Source organism: Haliotis asinina, chromosome 2 (genome assembly GCF_037392515.1).
Source record: "Haliotis asinina isolate JCU_RB_2024 chromosome 2, JCU_Hal_asi_v2, whole genome shotgun sequence".
Lineage (NCBI taxonomy): Eukaryota > Metazoa > Mollusca > Gastropoda > Lepetellida > Haliotidae > Haliotis > Haliotis asinina.
The window spans coordinates 29,505,943-29,524,979 of NC_090281.1; the positions used below are offsets into that span (position 1 = coordinate 29,505,943).

A 19,037-nucleotide genomic window follows, 5' to 3' on the forward strand; every position below is an offset into this window, starting at 1 on the left:
GTGCGTACACTCCAGTACACCGGGTGTTCACAAGAGAGGTGGTTACACTCTACTTCAGGAACGGACACAACTGTTTGCACTACAGGTGTCCGTACGTTCCAGAACACCGGGTGTTCACAAGGTACTTGTCGAATCCCCTGAGCCCCTTTGTTGTTTGTCTGTTTGTGTTTGTGTGTGTGTGTGTGTGTGTGTGTGTGTGTGTGTGTGTGTGTGTGTGTGTGTGTGTGTGTGTGTGTGTGTGTGTGTGTGTGTGTGTGTGTGTGTGTGTCTGCTATTCAGTTTATCTGTTTGTTTGCCGTCCATCCGCACTGATTGAGGTTAGGGATGAGAGGCACTTAAAACATAAGGTACAGAAATGTTCTTTTTAGTTACACTGGAAAGTGTCAACCTGGTGAATGAAAAAGATACAGTAGCTACGTTTAGAATTCTGAACGTCCTTTTGTGAAGTACACTTTTAAAAGTAATCATAGTGACGTTCATGGTCGGCTTCCATGTGGAAAAAATACCGTTAGTCCTACAACAATTTAACACTTTCATAAACTCAGTGGGATTTACACTCATCAACACACGTCTAACTTGGTCAACAGCAGACGTTATCAAACTTAGTGAAAAAGGAAGTCGTGAAACTAATGGACTCATTAAATAAATCCCCTCTTAACTGAAATGCCTGGGTAATGACCAGAAGAAAGGACCTGTGTTGGGTACGGGTATTCGAGGTTGTGGTGTTTGCCGAGGGCGTCGTGGCAGTTTGGACCTATAAATACAGTTTACACACATAAACAGTGTCCGCCATCCCTGTGTAGGTTGTTGGTGTAAACCAGGAAGTTAGAAGTGTTGGATGAAGATGGCACGATGCCTGACAATGTCTATGTACTCGGTTTTGAACTGCAAGCCGTCAACAACCATATGATATAGCTGAAGAAGTGAGAAATAGTTTTAGCAACGAGAATATAATGTAAGGAGCGAGAATATAATGTAGGGAGCGAGAATATAATCTAAACAACGAGAAAATAGTTGACAAATGCAACTGTGTGTTTTATTGTCAATAAACAATAAACAATAAACAATACACAACATGCATGTTTAATCTTATCTGTTTATGGACTCGATTTTGTTTCGACTAAAACCTTTTCAAAACATAAATGCTTTGAACGCAGACATATATAACAAGTTTACGACAGTATGTACATCAAATAAACACTGTCGACACGAATCATGTTAATCTAAGCTGTTGTATATGACTCCATGTTGCAAACAAAGACAGGTTTTGTATTCTCTATCGAGTACTATGCAAAAAGTCATTATAAAAGATAGTAAAGAAAGATGGTCAAAAGAAACATAAATTAACAAGCCAGATATGCATGCTTGAATTTTATGAATTCCACGAAGCCACTTGAATCGAGGTAAATCACCACACGTCATGGCCATAGAAGCACGTGACTGCTTGAGAGCGATCCGGGTACAAACGCTCCTCCCTGATGCATGTGATCGACAGTTTGACGGCTTGGTGTACTGATATATAACTCCGGGGTTATTCGCGTGAGCCGTGTGTCTTCACAGAGATCGTGACCATATAACTGGTGTGTCGGATATATACAACACCCCAAATGGTAGGTTTTTACTATTTTACAATATCGATTTTATTATCCCCATGTATGTTAATATCAGGTCTGCATATGGATAATAATTATGTATAAGTTGCTACTCTTCCAATCTATTGATTGGAAGCAGCTGCGGGTACATTTAGGGTTGTAATTTTCCTAAACACATAATATTAGTCTCGTGTAAAGGCATTCTCTTCCCACAGAGGTTGCTTGTCATATCTTCCTACGAACCTCTGTTCTAATACGGCCATATTTCGCGGTTCTCGTAAAATCCCCTAGAGGCAAAAATGGCAGCAGATTTATCTCCCTTTTTTCTGTCCAATCAGAACACGTTACATAGACCTAGATTCAACTTGACAAATACAAGCAATGTGGAGAAACAAATATGACATGACTGAGTTCTGTCTAGAAGAAACATTTGAGTATCGCACTCGGGAAGAGGTTCTAGTTTTCACGATGCATCCGGAAATTAGCGAGATCTTGCGAACGATATCTTTTGAAACAAGGTCGCTGATTGCACTACTAAATCTGATTGCCTCCAATCACGAGTCTTGAACACTCACACGCCCGCACAAACACTGCCTGAACAAGCAGCATCATCCACCTGAAAGACTTATTTCCGAAACATCGAGTTCAATAATGTAGAAGCTGATATCCAAAATACTTTGATCATAGTTCATCTTCTTAAATGCATTTATGGGAAGTGGGGCGGTAGAGTAGCCTAGTGGTTAAAACGCTCCCTCGTCATGTCAAAGATCCAGGTTCGATTTCCCACATGGGCACAATGTTTAAAGCCCATTTCTGTCACCCTCCTGATATTGCTGGAATATTGCAAAAAGCTGCGTAAAACCCATCTCACTCATGTTAAAGAAGTAAGTACCAGTAAAACATCAATAAGTTTCGTCTTTCAGTGTATTTTTACGAATCCTTTTTCACAGATGTCCTCGGGCAACCTCGTGTTCCTGATATGTGTGTGTGTGTGTGTCCAGTTGGCAGCTGGCCAGGTCGGGTGTCCATCCGGCTGCAGCTGCCCCACCTCCAACACCGCCATGAGCTGCAGCCGTCTCTCCGTCTTCCCTACTTACATTCCTTCCCGCATAACCACGGCCTATTTCTACCATTCAAACTTCAGGGAGATCTCCAGCGGAATATTCCATGGACACCCTAATCTGAAATCTATAAGCTTCACTTATGGATCCATCGGCACCATACAAAGCTGCGCGTTCTCAGATATACAAGCTTCAGTGTCTTTCTCCACAGTAAACATCGCCAACATCAGGGGAGGCGCCTTTAGCAACCTGAACAAAAACATCCTCCGTCAACTCTCATTTTCCAATTCCAACATCACCACCATCGAGTCCTACGCATTCCAAAACCTGACTGGTATGAACTCAGTTACCTTCAGCTATTCGAGGATCACCACCATCCAACCGTATGCTTTCAAGGACATCATCTACAGTCGGTCCTTGAGGATTCAGTACACCAACATCACAAATCTGATGAGCTACACTTTTGATCTATTACCCTACAGTTTCCAATCGTCACAGATCACCAGAAGCTCCGTCATGAACATCGGCTGCAACACCCTCGAGGAACTAACGTCGGTGCAGTACCTGACAACACCTTGCAACTGTGACAACGTCGAGTTGTATAGACGCGGAACCCGGTTCTCCGGCAAACAGTACTGCTTTGCCCCCAACCAGATCCAGAATCTCTCCCCAGGCAGCATCAACCGATGTCTACGTCCTGAAATCAGAATGCCGAGTGCATGCCCCGGGAGTTTCCATATTGTTGATACTGGCGTCACACCGACCGTCAGAGTGAGTACATTTTCTTCCCGTCCTGGAATGTTTTGGTAGTTGTCAAATGTAAATGGGTAAGTTGTTATATCTTCTGAATGACGTCATACTGCAGTTTAATGAGAAGGACACAATGTACTTCAGTTATGTTCTATGTAAAGACGCAGTTTCTCACCTTGTACACCTTGTAGACTGTCCTTTTATTTCGGGAGCAGTCTTTAGATATGTCGTCTGTCTCAGTGAACTCTGCAGAACGTCCCAATATTCCAGGGAAGGGCTGAAGAACGTCCTTTCGTCCCAGGAACAGTGTGTAGACAGAAACTCTGCAGAAAGCCTCTGTGTCCAAGGAACAGAATCAAAAGTCCCTGTGAATCGGGAACAGTCTCTAGATATTCCTCCTGACCTACGGATACCCTGCACAATACCCATATGCAGCAGGGGTGGACTAAAGAAGGTCCTTCTGCACCGGGAGCAGTCTGGGGTATTGCGTTTGTCCCATGGAAACTGTGTAGAAAGCCCTGGGATAGGCTAAACTAGTTTCATTGCCTTACAAACAGGGGGCAGCAAGTCGTTCTGTCGGATGTTGAATTGTAGAAATAACCCGTGGCCCAGTGATAGGGTACAAATAACCCCAGTATCACAAGAATAGTCTCTAGAAAGTGTTTCCTGGAACATTCTGTAAACTATCTGTCTGTCTGTCCAAGAGTCATTTAGCATGTCGCTCATTAGATGTATTTTGCATTCGATCTCCCTGTCCGAAATATTTAATAATGTAAAAGCAAACAGCAAATCTTACTTAATACCTTTCAGCGTGATAGCACTTGCCACCAAATCGTGTTTCTATGTTGGCAGTTCCATACACGTATTCGTTTCTTTCCCCAAAGTTGCAAACACTTCATCGAGGTCTTGTACCCCATGTCACACTTAATAGAACAGAAAGATTTTCTAACCTGCTTAAAACTCAGTGAACAAAATATCAGACTGTCTATGTAAAAAGCTGACGATTAAGGATAACAACTTTTCACATGTAAATATACTGAGGGAAAAAGTAAGGGATCACATGAAAGCACAAGTGTGCCTTTATTTTTTTACAGGTTTCTTCGTAAGCTTTGCGATGCAAACCTTGTGATGAAACCTTAAAACAATAAAGGAACACTTGTGCTTCCATGTGATCCCTTATAATTTTCACATAAAATCAGGACTACTAATGTATTCTGATTCTTTCAGCCTCCTATCCCAACAAGTGGCAACTGCACCCGTGAACAGATCCGTCTCCAGCTGGCCAATCAGAACTACAGGGAGGTGCTGGCCTGCTTCCGGTTCAACTTTGACATGTCGGACAACAACCTCAGCTTCAAATTCGACATGTTCCTCAATTGAAACAGGACTATATCTTGGTTTGTTTCATAAAAATAATTAAGCTGATATGAAGGAACAATAAACATAAAACTACAAAAATATGAGTGTTATTTGGCAACTTTTAATGTAAAAATGTGTAGCAGTGGGAGTAGTGAGTGAGTGAGTGAGTGAGTGAGTGATTTTAGTTTTACGCCGCATTCAGCAATATTCTAGCTATATGGCGGCGGTCTGTAAATAATCGAGTCTGGACCAGACAATCCAGTGATCAAAAACATGAGCATCGATCTGCGCAATTGAGAGCCGATGACATGTGTCAACCGAGTCAGCGAGTCTGACCAACCGACCCCACCCGCCTTTTACGAATAGCCTAGTCGCCTGTTATGGCAAGTATGGGTTGCTGAAGGCCTATTCTAACACGGGACCTTCACGGGTCGGGAGTAGTAGTAGTAGTAGTAGTAGTAGTAGTAGTAGTAGTAGTAGTAGTAGTTGCAGCAGCAGCAGCAGCCGCAGCAGTAGTAGCCACTGGGCTGAGTGAGTGAGTGAGTGAGTGAGTGAGTGAGTGAGTGAGTGAGCGAGTGTTTGCGCCGCACTCAGCGATATCTCAGATATATGGTGGTGGTTTGTTAAAATCGAGTCTGGACCAGACAATACACTGGTCAATAGCATGAACATCGATCTGCGCAACTGAGAGCCGATGACATGTGACATGAGTCTGACTACCCGATCCCGTTGGTCGTCTCTTACGACAAGCATGGTTTGCTTAAGATCAATTCTAACCCGGAAACCTGTCTGTGATGTGTGATTAGTTGGAAAAAAAATTAAATACTGTCATTTAGACACTACAAAGAACACAGCTAACAGTATAGTGTTGCCTAAATTGACGTTTTCGGTAAGGATAAGACCAAGAACGGTGCGAGACGTTTACATCACCTCAAGTGTTTTCTGAGACGATCTTACGGACTTATTTGTGATTTTATGTGCGCTTGCCAGCGTATTTAGGCAAAGAAATTATTAATGGTAACGCGTTTCATAACAATATATTGACATATGACTAATCAATGTTAACTTATGCAACATGCATACATTTCACTTCACTGGGTATAATTAGTCTGGTCTTTCTTAGGTCCTTCATATTTTCTCAGCGTATTCATTTTACATTCCGCCGTTGTAATTCCTCCGTTCTTATCGCAGCTAGGTTAAAAGGAAGTTCAGACAACTGATAGACACCGCGTAGATAGAATTATAGCATGACCCTCCACACATTATTCTTTTTGTTTGAGATATTGTGTTGTATGTGGGTACTTATTACAAAAGAAATTAAATGTTATTTTAAGTATTACTAAATATTACGCTGCTTATAGCAACATTCCAGCAATATCACGGCAGTGGACACCAGAAACTGACTTTGTTCCGGGTGTTCAGAGTCACGAGCAAACGCTTGAACCAGTATAGTCCGTTTGGCTCAAAAGTGGACCGATGAATTGCAATGTAACTCGAAAATTAAAATGCATAACATACTCAGTGAAACGCTGATCATAATCAAAACATCGAACCAACTCAGTGAGGTTTTTTTGCAGAATTTTTATCCAAATGATAAAAAAAGTTGTTTAATAAACTATCACTAAACTATTGACCCAGTTCACTGTTTATTACGAGGGAGGAGTGCAGAGAAAGACACAGCCAGGTGTTCGAGAAGCACGTGCGCAAGTGCCGAGAAAGTTTCGTGTTCACTAACCTGTGCTCTGCTCTCTCCAGGTTTCTTTATTTTTAGAAAAAAAATCTGCAAAAACCTTACAAAGTTGTTGTGATGTTCTGATTATGATCAGCGTTTCATTGAGTATGTTATGTTTATTAGTTTTCGAGCTAAACTGCTATTCATCGGTCCGCTTTTGAGCCAAACGAATTATTGGCTAGTCCACAGCCTCTCTTCGGGAAATAAAAATCCAATTTACAAATCTTAAACGCGTATGTAGAAATTAACATTTAGAAATATATTACCCATCAAAAGTTTAGACTCACTAGCCAATTACTTCAATCAACTGTTCTAAACTAGATTTTTAAAAATATTCCATGCTGTTGAAAGTTACTACGGTCTGAAGTATTGTGAAAAAAAATCGTAATGTTGAAGGTACTACTGTCATGAATTCAATAAATGATAAACCTCAGTGAAAATTGGCGAATTCTTAACAACACTTAACACCAAAATGCAGTTGTTTAAAATGACGATATCTGCATTTGGTTTTCATCAATCTGAGGCATGAACCTCGTGCAATTTATCTGCGTAGGATTTGCAGTTGGTTCCCCCAAGTGAGTGGAGAAATTCACCTTCGATTTAACCATATAAAACACAACATGCAAACTTTGCATGGGGAGTATATATTAATAGCTGGTAATATGGGCAACGGGGAAGATCTATGGATAAGAAAAACAATATGTACGGGTGTAAATACATACAACATTTTATTCACGATAGTTGCGTTTCGGTGCAGGTACTAACACCGTTGTCAAACAAGGCATGTACTATACAAAAGGAAAGACCATGTGTACATGAATAAAGTTTGTACAGTAAGGTGATTTATAGGATATTGAATGAGCTTCCCCTATCTTATCAAGTTCATGTCCTTCGTGAAATAATTTTGGTTTGTCACGAGTTTTGCGGGTTATTATAGAATTGAGTTATCATAGAATTGAAAATAATGCTAGTAACCACTCTAAATGAAATAAATTTATCTAGTTCCATAGAAGTGTTTTCGTTTTACATGCTCTCAGGTGTGAAAACTTTTGAATGAAAATCATGAATGGAATGAGTGATGAAAGTACTACCAGTAATGTCAAAGTTCACGTATTAGCCAATGAAATCACTCGAGGGTGTTACGACACATATGTGTCGTAACACCTTGTTATGAAACACCTTTACAAAGTACCACATGGAATGATGCTTACACAATTGATATGGTCAGTGTGCATGGGAGTGAAGGATGTTTACACAATACAGATAATTGTTAAACAAGCTGAACTAACTGGGGAGGATAACTGTATATGGATGACAACTTCTTTAATACTGGAACTTGACGTTTCGATACAGGTTCTTGTATCGTTTTCAAAGTGTAAATGATACAGGGAGAGAACAGGCGATGTATATACATAAACTAATTAACAAGTGATGATAAAGACAACGGGTAAAAGGATAACATGGAAGCCAGTAGTGCACAGAGCCTAGTATGAATACAAGTTAACAAAGTGATGATAACTAAGGAAGCCAGTGAGGTACACAGAGTGGGTTGTTTGTGCAGTAGGCTAGAGTGGTTTGATGAGCTCATCGTAAGCTGTGGGGATGGGGTAACCTTGGTCTTTGTTAATCAGGGGTCGGTATCTTTTGATGTTGATTGCTTCAGTTATTTTCCTTTTCCTAAAGTCTGATTGGTTCTTTGAGAGGATGGTGTAGTCAGTCCAGTTGATTTGGTGGTCGGGATGGGCCGCTATGCGATCTGACACTGCTGATTTCTGGTCCGATTTGATGGTAGATTTCTGATGTTCCTTGATCCAGGCCTGTCGACACCAGAATCAAGGAACATCAGAAATCTACCATCAAATCGGACCAGAAATCAGCAGTGTCAGATCACCTCGAACCATTGATTGTGTGACCAACTGATTGGCTTGTGAGCTTGAACTTGCTATTAAATAAATCGTATGACATCCTCCAACTAAGTTCATTTTTAAAGGGTTCATAACTTTATCATTAATCTTTCTCTCATGCTACGTGCCGTGAAGAATTTTCCTTTGCTGTCCTTTATTGTCAAATACCATAGGAAAAAAACACCGGCTAATGATTGACCGGAACTGCGCATGTGTACTACTCATGTACTGGCGATATATGTCCGGCAGCCAGTGTCAAGAGTGAGTGAGTTTGGTTTTACGCCGTAATTAGCAATATTCCACCTATAGCACGTACGGCAGGTGAACACCGAAAGTGGGATTCACAGATTGTACCCATGTGGGAATTAGAACCCGGGTCTTCGGCAAGCGAACACGTTAATCACTGGACTACGCCACACACCCCTAGTACCGGTTGTGTCGAATGTTCTAGTAGTGTTTCTCGTTCTGGTTCTGTTGTAAATGATAATAAAGCACACCCATGCTGCAGAGAAGTCGTTTTACTCAAGAGGCTGATAATACAATTCACTTTCGTTTTTCAAATGAGTCCCAGTTGTTTACCCAGCACGTTTGCTTGCAAATTATTGTTCAATGGCTCTCCATCACCTAGGTATCAAAATTAAACACGTCTGTGTAAGTTATCTCCCCTTGACCACGGAATTTGATATTGACTGTTGGTTAAAATATATATTAGTCTTGGGTGTCTAAACTTCTTGTTTTGTTTCAGTTTTATTCATTAAACATGATTACTTGATATACTTTCCTTCATCTGTCAGTCAGTTTTTCCAGTCAAGATTTATTTGTCCTGACTATTAAGCTACAATGTTAGTTTATATAATGTGTTCGTTTCTTTGTTGTTCAATGCCAGCTCCGCAATCTCCCAGGTATATTTGGGTTGGCCTGTTAATAGTCAAGCCTGGCAATCCACAGATCAAAATCATGAGCAGATCCTGTCAGTCACTGTTTACGAAGTCACTGTTCATGAAGACCAATTCTAACCTGCATCTTCACCAGTGGGAGTAACTTCAATGAGAAGTTTAAGAGATCCCACTGATAAAATTGTGACCTGTAATCTACGTCTTATATCATTAACAATGTGATTGCTCTGGAAACATTCATCTGAGGTGGCACAATCGATTGTGCAGAGATGTGTCTCATGTTTCCGCAAACCACCAGTGAGTATAATGAGAGCATCGATCTCTGCCCATGGGTACTAATGACATGTGTCAACAAAGTCAGCGAGCCTGACCACCTGCTCCCTTTAGTTGGCTCTTATGCCAAGCATAGTCGCCTTTTAAGGCAAGCATGGGTTGCTGAAGGCCTATTCTACCCCAGACCTTCATGGGTCCTTTGTAATATCAGACAAATATGAAAACAGGAATGATGTCTTTATTTTGTAAACAAAGAAAAATAGCATCTGAAACAATTACCTTTGCAAAGCTTTAAATACAATCTGAAAGGCACTTCCTAGAGAGTTATATCTCAAGCATCTGTTAAAAAATCTACCATTCTGTTTACATATAACAGCAAATCTTAACAAATAATAGCTTCATTGTACTGCAGTCTGAATGTCAATTGGCTGTTACATAGGAAATCATGTAAGAAAAATGTAATGATGTAAAATGATATCAAGTGAGTCTTTAACACACACTGTAATATTTCAGAAGAAACCATTTTCAGAGTATTTACATCCTCACTTGACTGTCCACTGGTATCATGCGGACGTACTGCTTCCCAGAAGGAAGTTCTACTGCTGTCATGTCGAGAAACATTTTCTTAGCCTCATCATTGAAAAGGGATGGAACAACCATACATTTATCTCCAGCCTGCAACAAACAGCAAGGGAACATGACATGGCTGCTCAATCATTTTGCTTGGTTTGGTTGTTGTTAAACACTACATTCATCAATATTCCAGTGATTTGAGGACGGTCTGTAAATAATCTAGTCTGGACCAGACAATCCAGAGATGAATGGCATGAGTACTGGTCTTTTCAATTATGATACAATATTGTGTTGACCAAGTCAGCGAGCCTGACCACCCGATCTCGTCAGTTGCCTTTGATGATAAGCATGGGTTACTGAAGATCAATTCTAACCCGGATATTCATGGGCTGGTAACATAATTAAATATGGTTAATGCATCATTAATGGGCAACTTCATAAGATTCAATAACATACTCAATAAATAAATAAATAACAAATAATAAATAATAACAAATAATAATAAATAACATACTAAATAAATCTAAATTCACTCTCATAAGAGTGAATTTAGATTGATGCCACTTTTAACAATATTTTAGCAAAATCGTGGAGACACCAGTAATTGGCTCACATATTCTTATCATGTGGGGAATCAAACCCAGGTCTTCAGTGTGATAACTAATGCTTTAACCACTCGACTACCTCACCTACATCCCCCAAAATGCGAGCATATGAGCAGGTCTCACTAATTCCCCCAACTATGATTCCCATCTTTAGGCGAACAACATTTAATAATGTTTATGGTCAGGACACCAGACAAGAGATTCCAGGAAATTTGTCAAAGACGTCAAAGCTTCATGAAGTTCACAGATGTTGTCTTACTTTCCAGTCGCCCGGGGTGGCAACTTTTTTTGTGGCTGTCAGCTGGAGAGAATCAATTACTCTCAGGATTTCACTGAAATTAGAACAATAACGTACAATAAGTGCAACCAGAACAAACATCATATCCTAACTGCAACCAGAAAAAGGACAAATATCACACAATGTACACCATCAAATCTGGTATTTCCTATACTTTGATGCTGTATTTTCTGTTTATCAGTAGAAGTTAATTACTAAACAATTGATGGTCTACCATTGATAAATTGCTCAATCTATAGTCTGATGCATCGTTACAACTATTTAACAATATACTCATCAGTCTGTTAACATATATCACAATCATACAGAATACATTGTATAATTTTAAACTCTTATTTTGAACCTTGTCAATGGAACAATGTGCACCTGATTTTGATTCTCAGCTCCCTGAGAATCGTATAACCCATGTACTACGTGGGGCATGAACAGTTTAAAAGGCACAATGCCACAGAGGTTTAAGGATTATTTTAGTTGGTCAACACCGCAAGCTCAAGTGCTTCGTAATGAATAAAACGACAACTAATATGCTTGAAGTTGCCATAAAATATGAATATGTTTACAACCATTAATATCGAATGTTCTAGAAGGTTTGGCGTGTTTATGATGTGACTAAAAACCTGACCGCACTTATGGATCCAACAAATCATTATTACACAAGAGTCAGAACACAAGGTAATACAATTCACCTCTGTTTCATGAATGAGTCAATGTTGTTTAGCACGCAAGTTGGGGAGAACGTTTTGAAAGAATCCGTTCTCAAATTATTGTGGTCGTTCTGCTAACGAACGCGTACACACACATACACACTTGCGCGCGCAGAGAGAGAGAGAGAGAGAGAGAGAGAGAGAGAGAGAGAGAGAGAGAGAGAGAGAGAGAGAGAGAGAGAGAGAGAGAGAGAGAGAGAGAGAGAGAGAGAGAGAGAGAGAGAGATTACACTAATGCATCCAACAAATCATTGCTACCCAAGTCATACCACAAGGTAATACAATTCACCACTGTATCCCGAATGAGTCACTGTTGTTTAGCACGCAAATGGGGGAGAACGTCTTGAAAGAATCTGTTCACAAATTATTGTGGTATCCCTCTGGTATCGCGCGCGTAGTTAAAGTGCCCGGGATGAAAAACCTGTTTACCCACCATAAAGTGCGAACAATTCGTAATTTAATGACATCTGAACAATATGTATCCGATTTGAGAATGATACAACTGCTTTCTACGAAAACTTTAATGCGCAATAAAACGCCTACTACTGCATTCTCGAAGAAAACTAGAGGAGTACTGTATTATATAAACGCCTTTTGTGATCAGTCATTAAGCGTACAGAAAACATCACAAACCCTACTGTCGTAATTTTGAGCGCATTACAATTGCCGCTTTATACGAGTCACAGGTGTACATAACACCAACTCGTGGGAACCTATCAAACACACATTTGGGTTGCTTTGTGTATTTGTCGACTGATATCACTGACAATGACATTTTCCCCTCAAGGCTTGCATATCACAGTACGTAATCTGCAATTTTTCGTTCCATCTTTAGCAGTAGTAAACACTCCATAGGAACAAGGAGGATACTTAAGATGAGCAGAATTAAACAAACATTTACAATATGACAATAGTGAAAGATAACTGTACTAATAAACCGCACACAATGTTTGTGTGATATAGACGCAGTTTCAGGTGTGTGTAGTATCTTGACAGGATGCTGGGGTTTCGATTTGATAGAGACACAGAAACATAAAGTATATGGAATGATTTCAAAATATATACTTTTGGGAAAAGGTTAGGCACAGTGGATATTTTTAAGAAGTTTTATATTTCGACTGACATCAGAGGTGTCCATGTCGATAAAGTTGTAATGTCTTCCAGAAAACACTGAAAGGAGAGTTTCCGGTTCCCGGGCTAGTGTACCCTAGGGTTTCAGGTCTGGATGCATGGCACTGCCACAAGGGTGTGGCAGGGGTTGGGATGGGCCACGGAAGGTGAAGGACTTCAATGTTCTGAAAGAAAAGTGTCACTGCACGATATATAACGGTGTGGCCCACTGTTTTCATCCATAAATACAGGTCTTGTTCCAACACGTCTTGAATACACAGATCATGTGTCAAATTCCCATGTGTTGTCACGTTAATAGTCATCAGAGACACACCCCCACACCATGACGGAACCATCTCCAAAGGCAACAGTTGGTTGAATGTGGCTTTGCTGCCAATGTTGTATGTCGTTGACTTCAAACTCTTTTAAAGCGTCCACCAGTTATATGAAGAAGGAATCGGCTTTCACCAAGCCAGTATGTATTCTTCGCCCAGCCCTCAGATCCCATGGTAATCACCAAGTCAAACGTGCTTGTTGGTGATCACCCCTTTCCACTGTCAGTAAAGTGCGTTTGATGGCCCCTTAGCTCTTTAGGCGCTTCGGGACTGTAACCAATGGTGTTTCACATTAGTCCATGAGGCAAATGGTTATTGTCGTCGAGCGATAGTCCTCACGATCTGACGTGACGCAGGGTCGTCATGATCAAATACAAAGATGTGGCCCGTGCACAAACTGCGATTTTTCTAATAATTAGTTTGCCCCCAGGACATGTTTAAAGACACTATCAACGAGATACTCTTGTAATAATGTCGTAAATGAAGAATATATGTGAGTGAGTGAGTTTAGTTTTAAGCCGCACTCAGCAATATTCCAGCCATATGGCGGCGGTCTGTAAATAATCGAGTCTGGACCAGACAACCCAGTGATCAACAGCATGAGCATCGATCTGCGTAATTGGGAATAGATGACATGTGTCAACCAAGTCAGTGAACATGACAACCCGATCTGCCTAGTCGCCTCTTATGACAAGCACAGTCACCTCTCATGGCAAGCAACAGCTGCTGAAGGCCTGTTCTACCCCGGGACCTTCACGGATCACTAACGTATGTACGTATCATCATACGTGTACACGCTGAACCTGTACACGAGTGCGTAACTTATTCCAACGTGTATATCTTACTAATAAAGCACACATATAATTATGTCGCATAGTTGAAGTTCAGGGGTACGGTATTTAGATTCGTGCCAGGCAATACGAGTGGTGTTTACGCAAGACAAAGATGACGAAGACTAGATTTACTGAACCATCGTTGATCTAGGGGCGGTGGGGTAGCCTAGTGATTAATGCGTTCGCTTGTTACACCGAAGGGAACAAGGTGTGAAATCCATTTCTGGTGCCCTCGCCGTGATATTGCTCGAACATAGCAATGTCACATCCATCCCCGCCTTGTCTTATCCAGAGTGATAATATTACCTTTGAATTATTGTATCATGCACTGTTGTGTTCTTCACGTTTAGGATTTCTCCAGGCTACGGGTGAGTGAGTTTAGTTTTACTCAACAATACTCCAGTCATATGGCTTCGGTTTGTAAATATTCGAGTCTGGACCAGACACCCAGTCTATGAACACCTGGTGTCATCGGAGATTTCATGTGGTTCATAATTTGTTAGCCTTTTACGCCCAGTACTGGGGAAATGGTGTCGGCTTGTGGTTAAGTGTTCTTTCGTCCCCCCGAAGACCCGGGTTCCACTGTCCACGTGGGTAAATTTACTCACTCACTCATTCAATCACTTGCCTGATTACAAAAAATTAGTTGGTTGGTTTGTTGTTTAACACCGCACGTAGCAATCAATATTCCAACTAGTTTTCAACGGTGTTGAAAGATTGTCAACCCGATTCCGTTGGTCGCCTATTGGCAAAAAGTCTTCGCTCGCAAACCGAACACCCGAGTTCGGTTTTCGATTCTCTACATGGGTACAGTGAGCGAGACCCATTTCTGCTGGAATATTGCTAAACCCGGCGCAATATGAAACTCCCCATCTCTTACGACTCACTCAGTCACTCTTTAGACGACTCGGTGGCCATTGCGAAGTAGGCCATGCACTAAATTGCATTGTCATGTGTCATGTATGCGTATATGATTTGGACAAACAAAATGCATTCAGCGCACTGAGCGAACCTCAGTGTTAACAAATCTTGAACTGGTGTCCGCTACAAGCAGACCTTTGAGCTTCTGGGGCTCCTTTCACAAAGCAACCTTTGCTAAGGTTAACCGTAACTTCCATTCTTTAACACTGCACCAAGGTTACCTTAGATTTAGGCGGTTTTGTTATGCATTGGTTTTCAGTCGACAAACTGAATGATATGAAGCTAATATGTTTCCAAAAATACATCTGATCGGTTTAAAAGCCCAGGGTCTGGGTTCTATTCCCCACGTGGAAACAATTTTTGGAGCTATTTTCTTGTGCTTAGCTCCGGAATTTTATTAAAATCGACATGAAACACTATTCATTCACTCATTGCATCAGTACCCTAAACAATATGACGAAATATATTTTGAGTTCAGTGTTGTGTATTTATTTGTATTTGGACAAACCGAATGAAAAGAAGCCAAATTGTTTCCAGATATGATTGATTAAAAAGCCAACTTTATTTACATTGTAAATTCAAAGTTCGCTCAAGCTGTACAAGAATTTGGCTCTGGAATAGATGGCACTGTGCAGTTGTTCCCGCTACCGGAAATGACGTCATGTAGTTGTGACGGGCTGAAGCAGTGGACGAAGCCGAGAAAGACAGAACCTTGGATGAGAGGCACCATGTCACAGTCACACCTGAGCGTGAGAGAGGACACAGTCTTCAGCCCTTCCAGCGCCTTGCAGCCCACGTTCATGATGGATCCCCGATAAAAGTTGGAGGTTGAGGAGAAAGACGTTCTATTCAGTGAGGCGAAAGCGTAGCCGTTGAGGTTGGTGACGTTGTTGTAGTAGAAATAGAAGGTCCTGCTTCTAGATATCCTGCTGAAGGCGTACCCTTGGATGGTGGTGATGTTGTTGCGTTGAATGCTGAGGGTCGCAAGGTTTGACAGTCTGTAGAAAGCGTGGGATGAGATCAAACCAATCTGCCCGTATGTGATTGTGATTGTTCTAGCAACATTTTGCAGGTTTTGGAAGGCACCAGATGCGATGTTACCGATGCGAACTCTGGAGATTGAAATTGACTTCGTGGGAATTCCGCTGAAGGCACATCTGGCAATGGAACTGATATTGCCATTGTAGATTGAGATGGACTGCAACCTGGGCATTGCTGCGAAGGCGTTCGGGGGTATATTGCTGTTGATGTTGTTGAGACGGAGAGTTGTGACGTCGGGGAAGGCGAGGGTGGGAAAGGAGGTGAGGCCGGTGCAGGTGATGCTTGTCCCGCTACAGGAACATCCGGTCGGGCACTGGGCTGAACAAAGACTGACAGCCAGCAACAGCAGTAGAAGGCGGAGAGTCTGGGTGGAATACATTTGAACTTATTAGCGATTAAAGAAAGGGTAACGAGACAACAAATACAGGACGATATCTAATAATTAGCGGATCCTGACGCTAGCAAGAGAAGCAATTGCGTTGCGAACACCGAAGGTTATTGTAGTACGACATACCAGTCGTCGGGCAGCCACTCAGTGAGTAACGAATGAGTTAGTGACTGAGTGAGTTTAGTTTTACGCCGCAGTCAGCAATATTCCAGCTATGTGGCGGAGGTCTGTAAATAATCGTGTCTGTACCGGACAATCCAGTGATCAACAACATGAGCATCGATCTGCGCAATTGGGAACCGATGACATGTCAACCAAGTCAGCGAGTCTGACCACCCAATCCCGTTAATCGCCTCTTAGACAAGCATTTGACGAATGATATTGTACCCCCATGGTGTCATGTTTTATGTACACAGTCGTCAATATATTACTACGTCATTTCGTCAGTAGGTCATTACGTTACCAGATTGTTCCATCATTAGTTCATTAAGTCAAGAGGTCCTGGCGTCAACGTATCATTACGTCAGTACGTAATTGCTACAGTGTATCATTACGTCAGTGGGTCATTGATTCAGCGTATTAATACGTTAATATGTCATTACTACGGCGTATCACTACGTCTGTTGGTCATTGCGTCAGCGAGTCATTTCGTCGGTAGGGTCACTGAGTCAGCTTATCATTATGTCAATGAGTCATTACGTCTCTAGATAGTTCCGTCACTAGATCATTACGACAGAGGGTTATTGGGTAAGAAAATCACGGCGTCGCTTGACCATTGCATCAGTAGACCATTGGGTCAGTAGATCATTGCGTCAGGAGACCATTGAGTAAGTATATCGTTGCGTCAGAGACAATTGAGTAAGTAGATCGTTACATCAGGAGACCATTGAGTCAGTAGATCGTTGCGTCAGGAGACCATTGAGTAAGTATATCGTTGCGTCAGAGACAATTGAGTAAGTAGATCGTTACATCAGGAGACCATTGAGTCAGTAGATCGTTGCGTCAGGAGACCATTGAGTCAGTAGATTGTTGCGTCAGTAGACCATTGAGTCAGTAGATCGTTGCGTCAGGAGACCACGGAGTCAGCAGATTGTTGCGTCAGGAGACCATTGAGTAAGTAGATCGTTGCGTCAGAGACAATTGAGCAAGTAGATCGTTACATCAGGAGACCATTGGGTCAGTAGATCGTTGCGTCAGGAGACCATTGAGTCAGCAGATCGTTGCGTCAGGAGACCACGGAGTCAATAGATTGTTGCGTCAGTAGACCATTGAGTCAGTAGATCGTTGCGTCAGGAGACCATTGAGTAAGTATATCGTTGCGTCAGAGACAATTGAGTAAGTAGATCGTTACATCAGGAGACTATTGAGTCAGTAGATTGTTGCGTCAGGAGACCATTGAGTCAGTAGATCGTTGCGTCAGGAGACTACGGAGTCAGTAGATTGTTGCGTCAGTAGACCATTGAGTCAGTAGATCGTTACGTCACGAGACCACGGAGTCAGTAGATCGTTGTGTCAGTAAACCATTGAGTCAGTAGATCGTTGCGTCTGGAGATCACGGAGTCAGTAGATCGTTGCGTCAGGAGACCATTGCGTGTAGTCCCATCTATAACATACGTTATAGGTGGCACTTGTTGTTATTCCGCCTGGCCCTCGACAATATTTCTATCTTGCTGTGTAACCCCACACTCGGTTATAGTTCAGCTATGACGGTGATGTGTCTATTATCAAGTCGACATTGACAGTGATCGACATTACAATTAACTATAACATTTATCACCATTTCAGAATTTCTCATGTCATTCGTGAAATAATATAGAAACAGATCCAACTTTGCCGTATGACGAAAATGCGAACAACTAACTTTCATGAATTTATTCGTTTTACATGTATTTATTTGCAAAGGAAATATTGTAAATACAGTTTATCCTCAGAATAAAAAAGAAAGTATATATATTCTTACCATGTTCAAGGTTCGTGATGTCAACGAGGCTGTTAGTCGCTCACGCACAGAGAAGTGTGTTGGTAGAGACTTGATTCAGCAACACGCATATTTATCAGGTACACGCGCAGATGGGCGGGTTGGTCTTAGAGGAAGGCGTGGCTTCGGTCGACCAATCAGTTCCTGTCATTCATGTTTAGGCCTATTCGCGTGATGGCGGAAGCAAAACATACATAACTATGATCATCAAACACCATTTGGGGCATATGAGCCATCTTGTGAAAAGGTATCTCCAAACTGATGACTTGTTAGTGGGTTAGATTTAGCTAGTAGTTTTTTGGGTTTTTTTGCATTTAACTGTTAAACTAAAATATAGTAAATGGTGTGAATTTATGGATGCCAACTTCAATATTATGAGAAACACAATATTTCTTACTCCATCACCAGGTGACTATATCAGCTTTATGTGTTTGACTTCTGAATACTGTTCAAAGCTTAGAAAAAATAGTGGAAGGTGCAGTTTCGAACGTTACCTACAATTGTGCCCGTTTGTCTCCAATCACAGTTTTCCCCGATTATATTTTTCTCATCATGTATTTCAACTATATGGCGGCGGTCTGTGAACGATCGAGTCTGAAACGGACAAACCAGTGATCAGCATCATGAGCACTGACTCACACAACTGGGACATGGTGACATGTGTCAACACAATCAGCGAGTCTG

At 41.5% G+C, this 19,037-nt stretch overlaps 3 protein-coding genes across 3 annotated transcripts; 1 reads left to right on the forward strand and 2 right to left on the reverse strand.

The window, feature by feature from the left end:
* Nucleotides 1–1,558: 1,558 nt before the first annotated feature.
* Nucleotides 1,559–4,829, forward strand: LOC137272445 (leucine-rich repeat-containing protein 4-like). Its single transcript, XM_067804825.1, has 3 exons — nt 1,559–1,610; nt 2,543–3,424; nt 4,631–4,829. The coding sequence occupies exons 1-3, from the start codon at nt 1,608–1,610 to the stop codon at nt 4,781–4,783; spliced, it is 1,038 nt and encodes a 345-aa protein (XP_067660926.1). The 5' UTR covers nt 1,559–1,607; the 3' UTR covers nt 4,784–4,829.
* Nucleotides 4,830–9,841: 5,012 nt separating this feature from the next.
* On the reverse strand, nt 9,842–11,837 carry LOC137273561 (1-Cys peroxiredoxin-like). Its single transcript, XM_067806302.1, has 3 exons — nt 11,730–11,837; nt 11,005–11,077; nt 9,842–10,242 (listed from the first exon to the last, which is right to left on the reverse strand). Exons 1-3 carry the CDS (start codon nt 11,738–11,740, stop codon nt 10,102–10,104), a joined length of 225 nt encoding a protein of 74 aa, XP_067662403.1. The 5' UTR covers nt 11,741–11,837; the 3' UTR covers nt 9,842–10,101.
* Nucleotides 11,838–15,412: 3,575 nt separating this feature from the next.
* LOC137273549 (leucine-rich repeat and immunoglobulin-like domain-containing nogo receptor-interacting protein 1-B) lies at nt 15,413–18,442 on the reverse strand. Its single transcript, XM_067806286.1, has 2 exons — nt 18,336–18,442; nt 15,413–16,351 (listed from the first exon to the last, which is right to left on the reverse strand). Exons 1-2 carry the CDS (start codon nt 18,336–18,338, stop codon nt 15,536–15,538), a joined length of 819 nt encoding a protein of 272 aa, XP_067662387.1. The 5' UTR covers nt 18,339–18,442; the 3' UTR covers nt 15,413–15,535.
* Nucleotides 18,443–19,037: the final 595 nt, after the last annotated feature.

What these genes read in the sequence shown, in the direction of transcription:
- LOC137272445 (XM_067804825.1), top strand. An exon ending in GCGTCACACCGACCGTCAGA is followed by an intron (nt 3,425 to 4,630) that starts GTGAGTACATTT and finishes TGATTCTTTCAG; the next exon opens with CCTCCTATCCCAACAAGTGG.
- LOC137273561 (XM_067806302.1), bottom strand. An exon ending in CCACCCCGGGCGACTGGAAA is followed by an intron (nt 10,243 to 11,004) that starts GTAAGACAACAT and finishes TGTTTGTTGCAG; the next exon opens with GCTGGAGATAAATGTATGGT.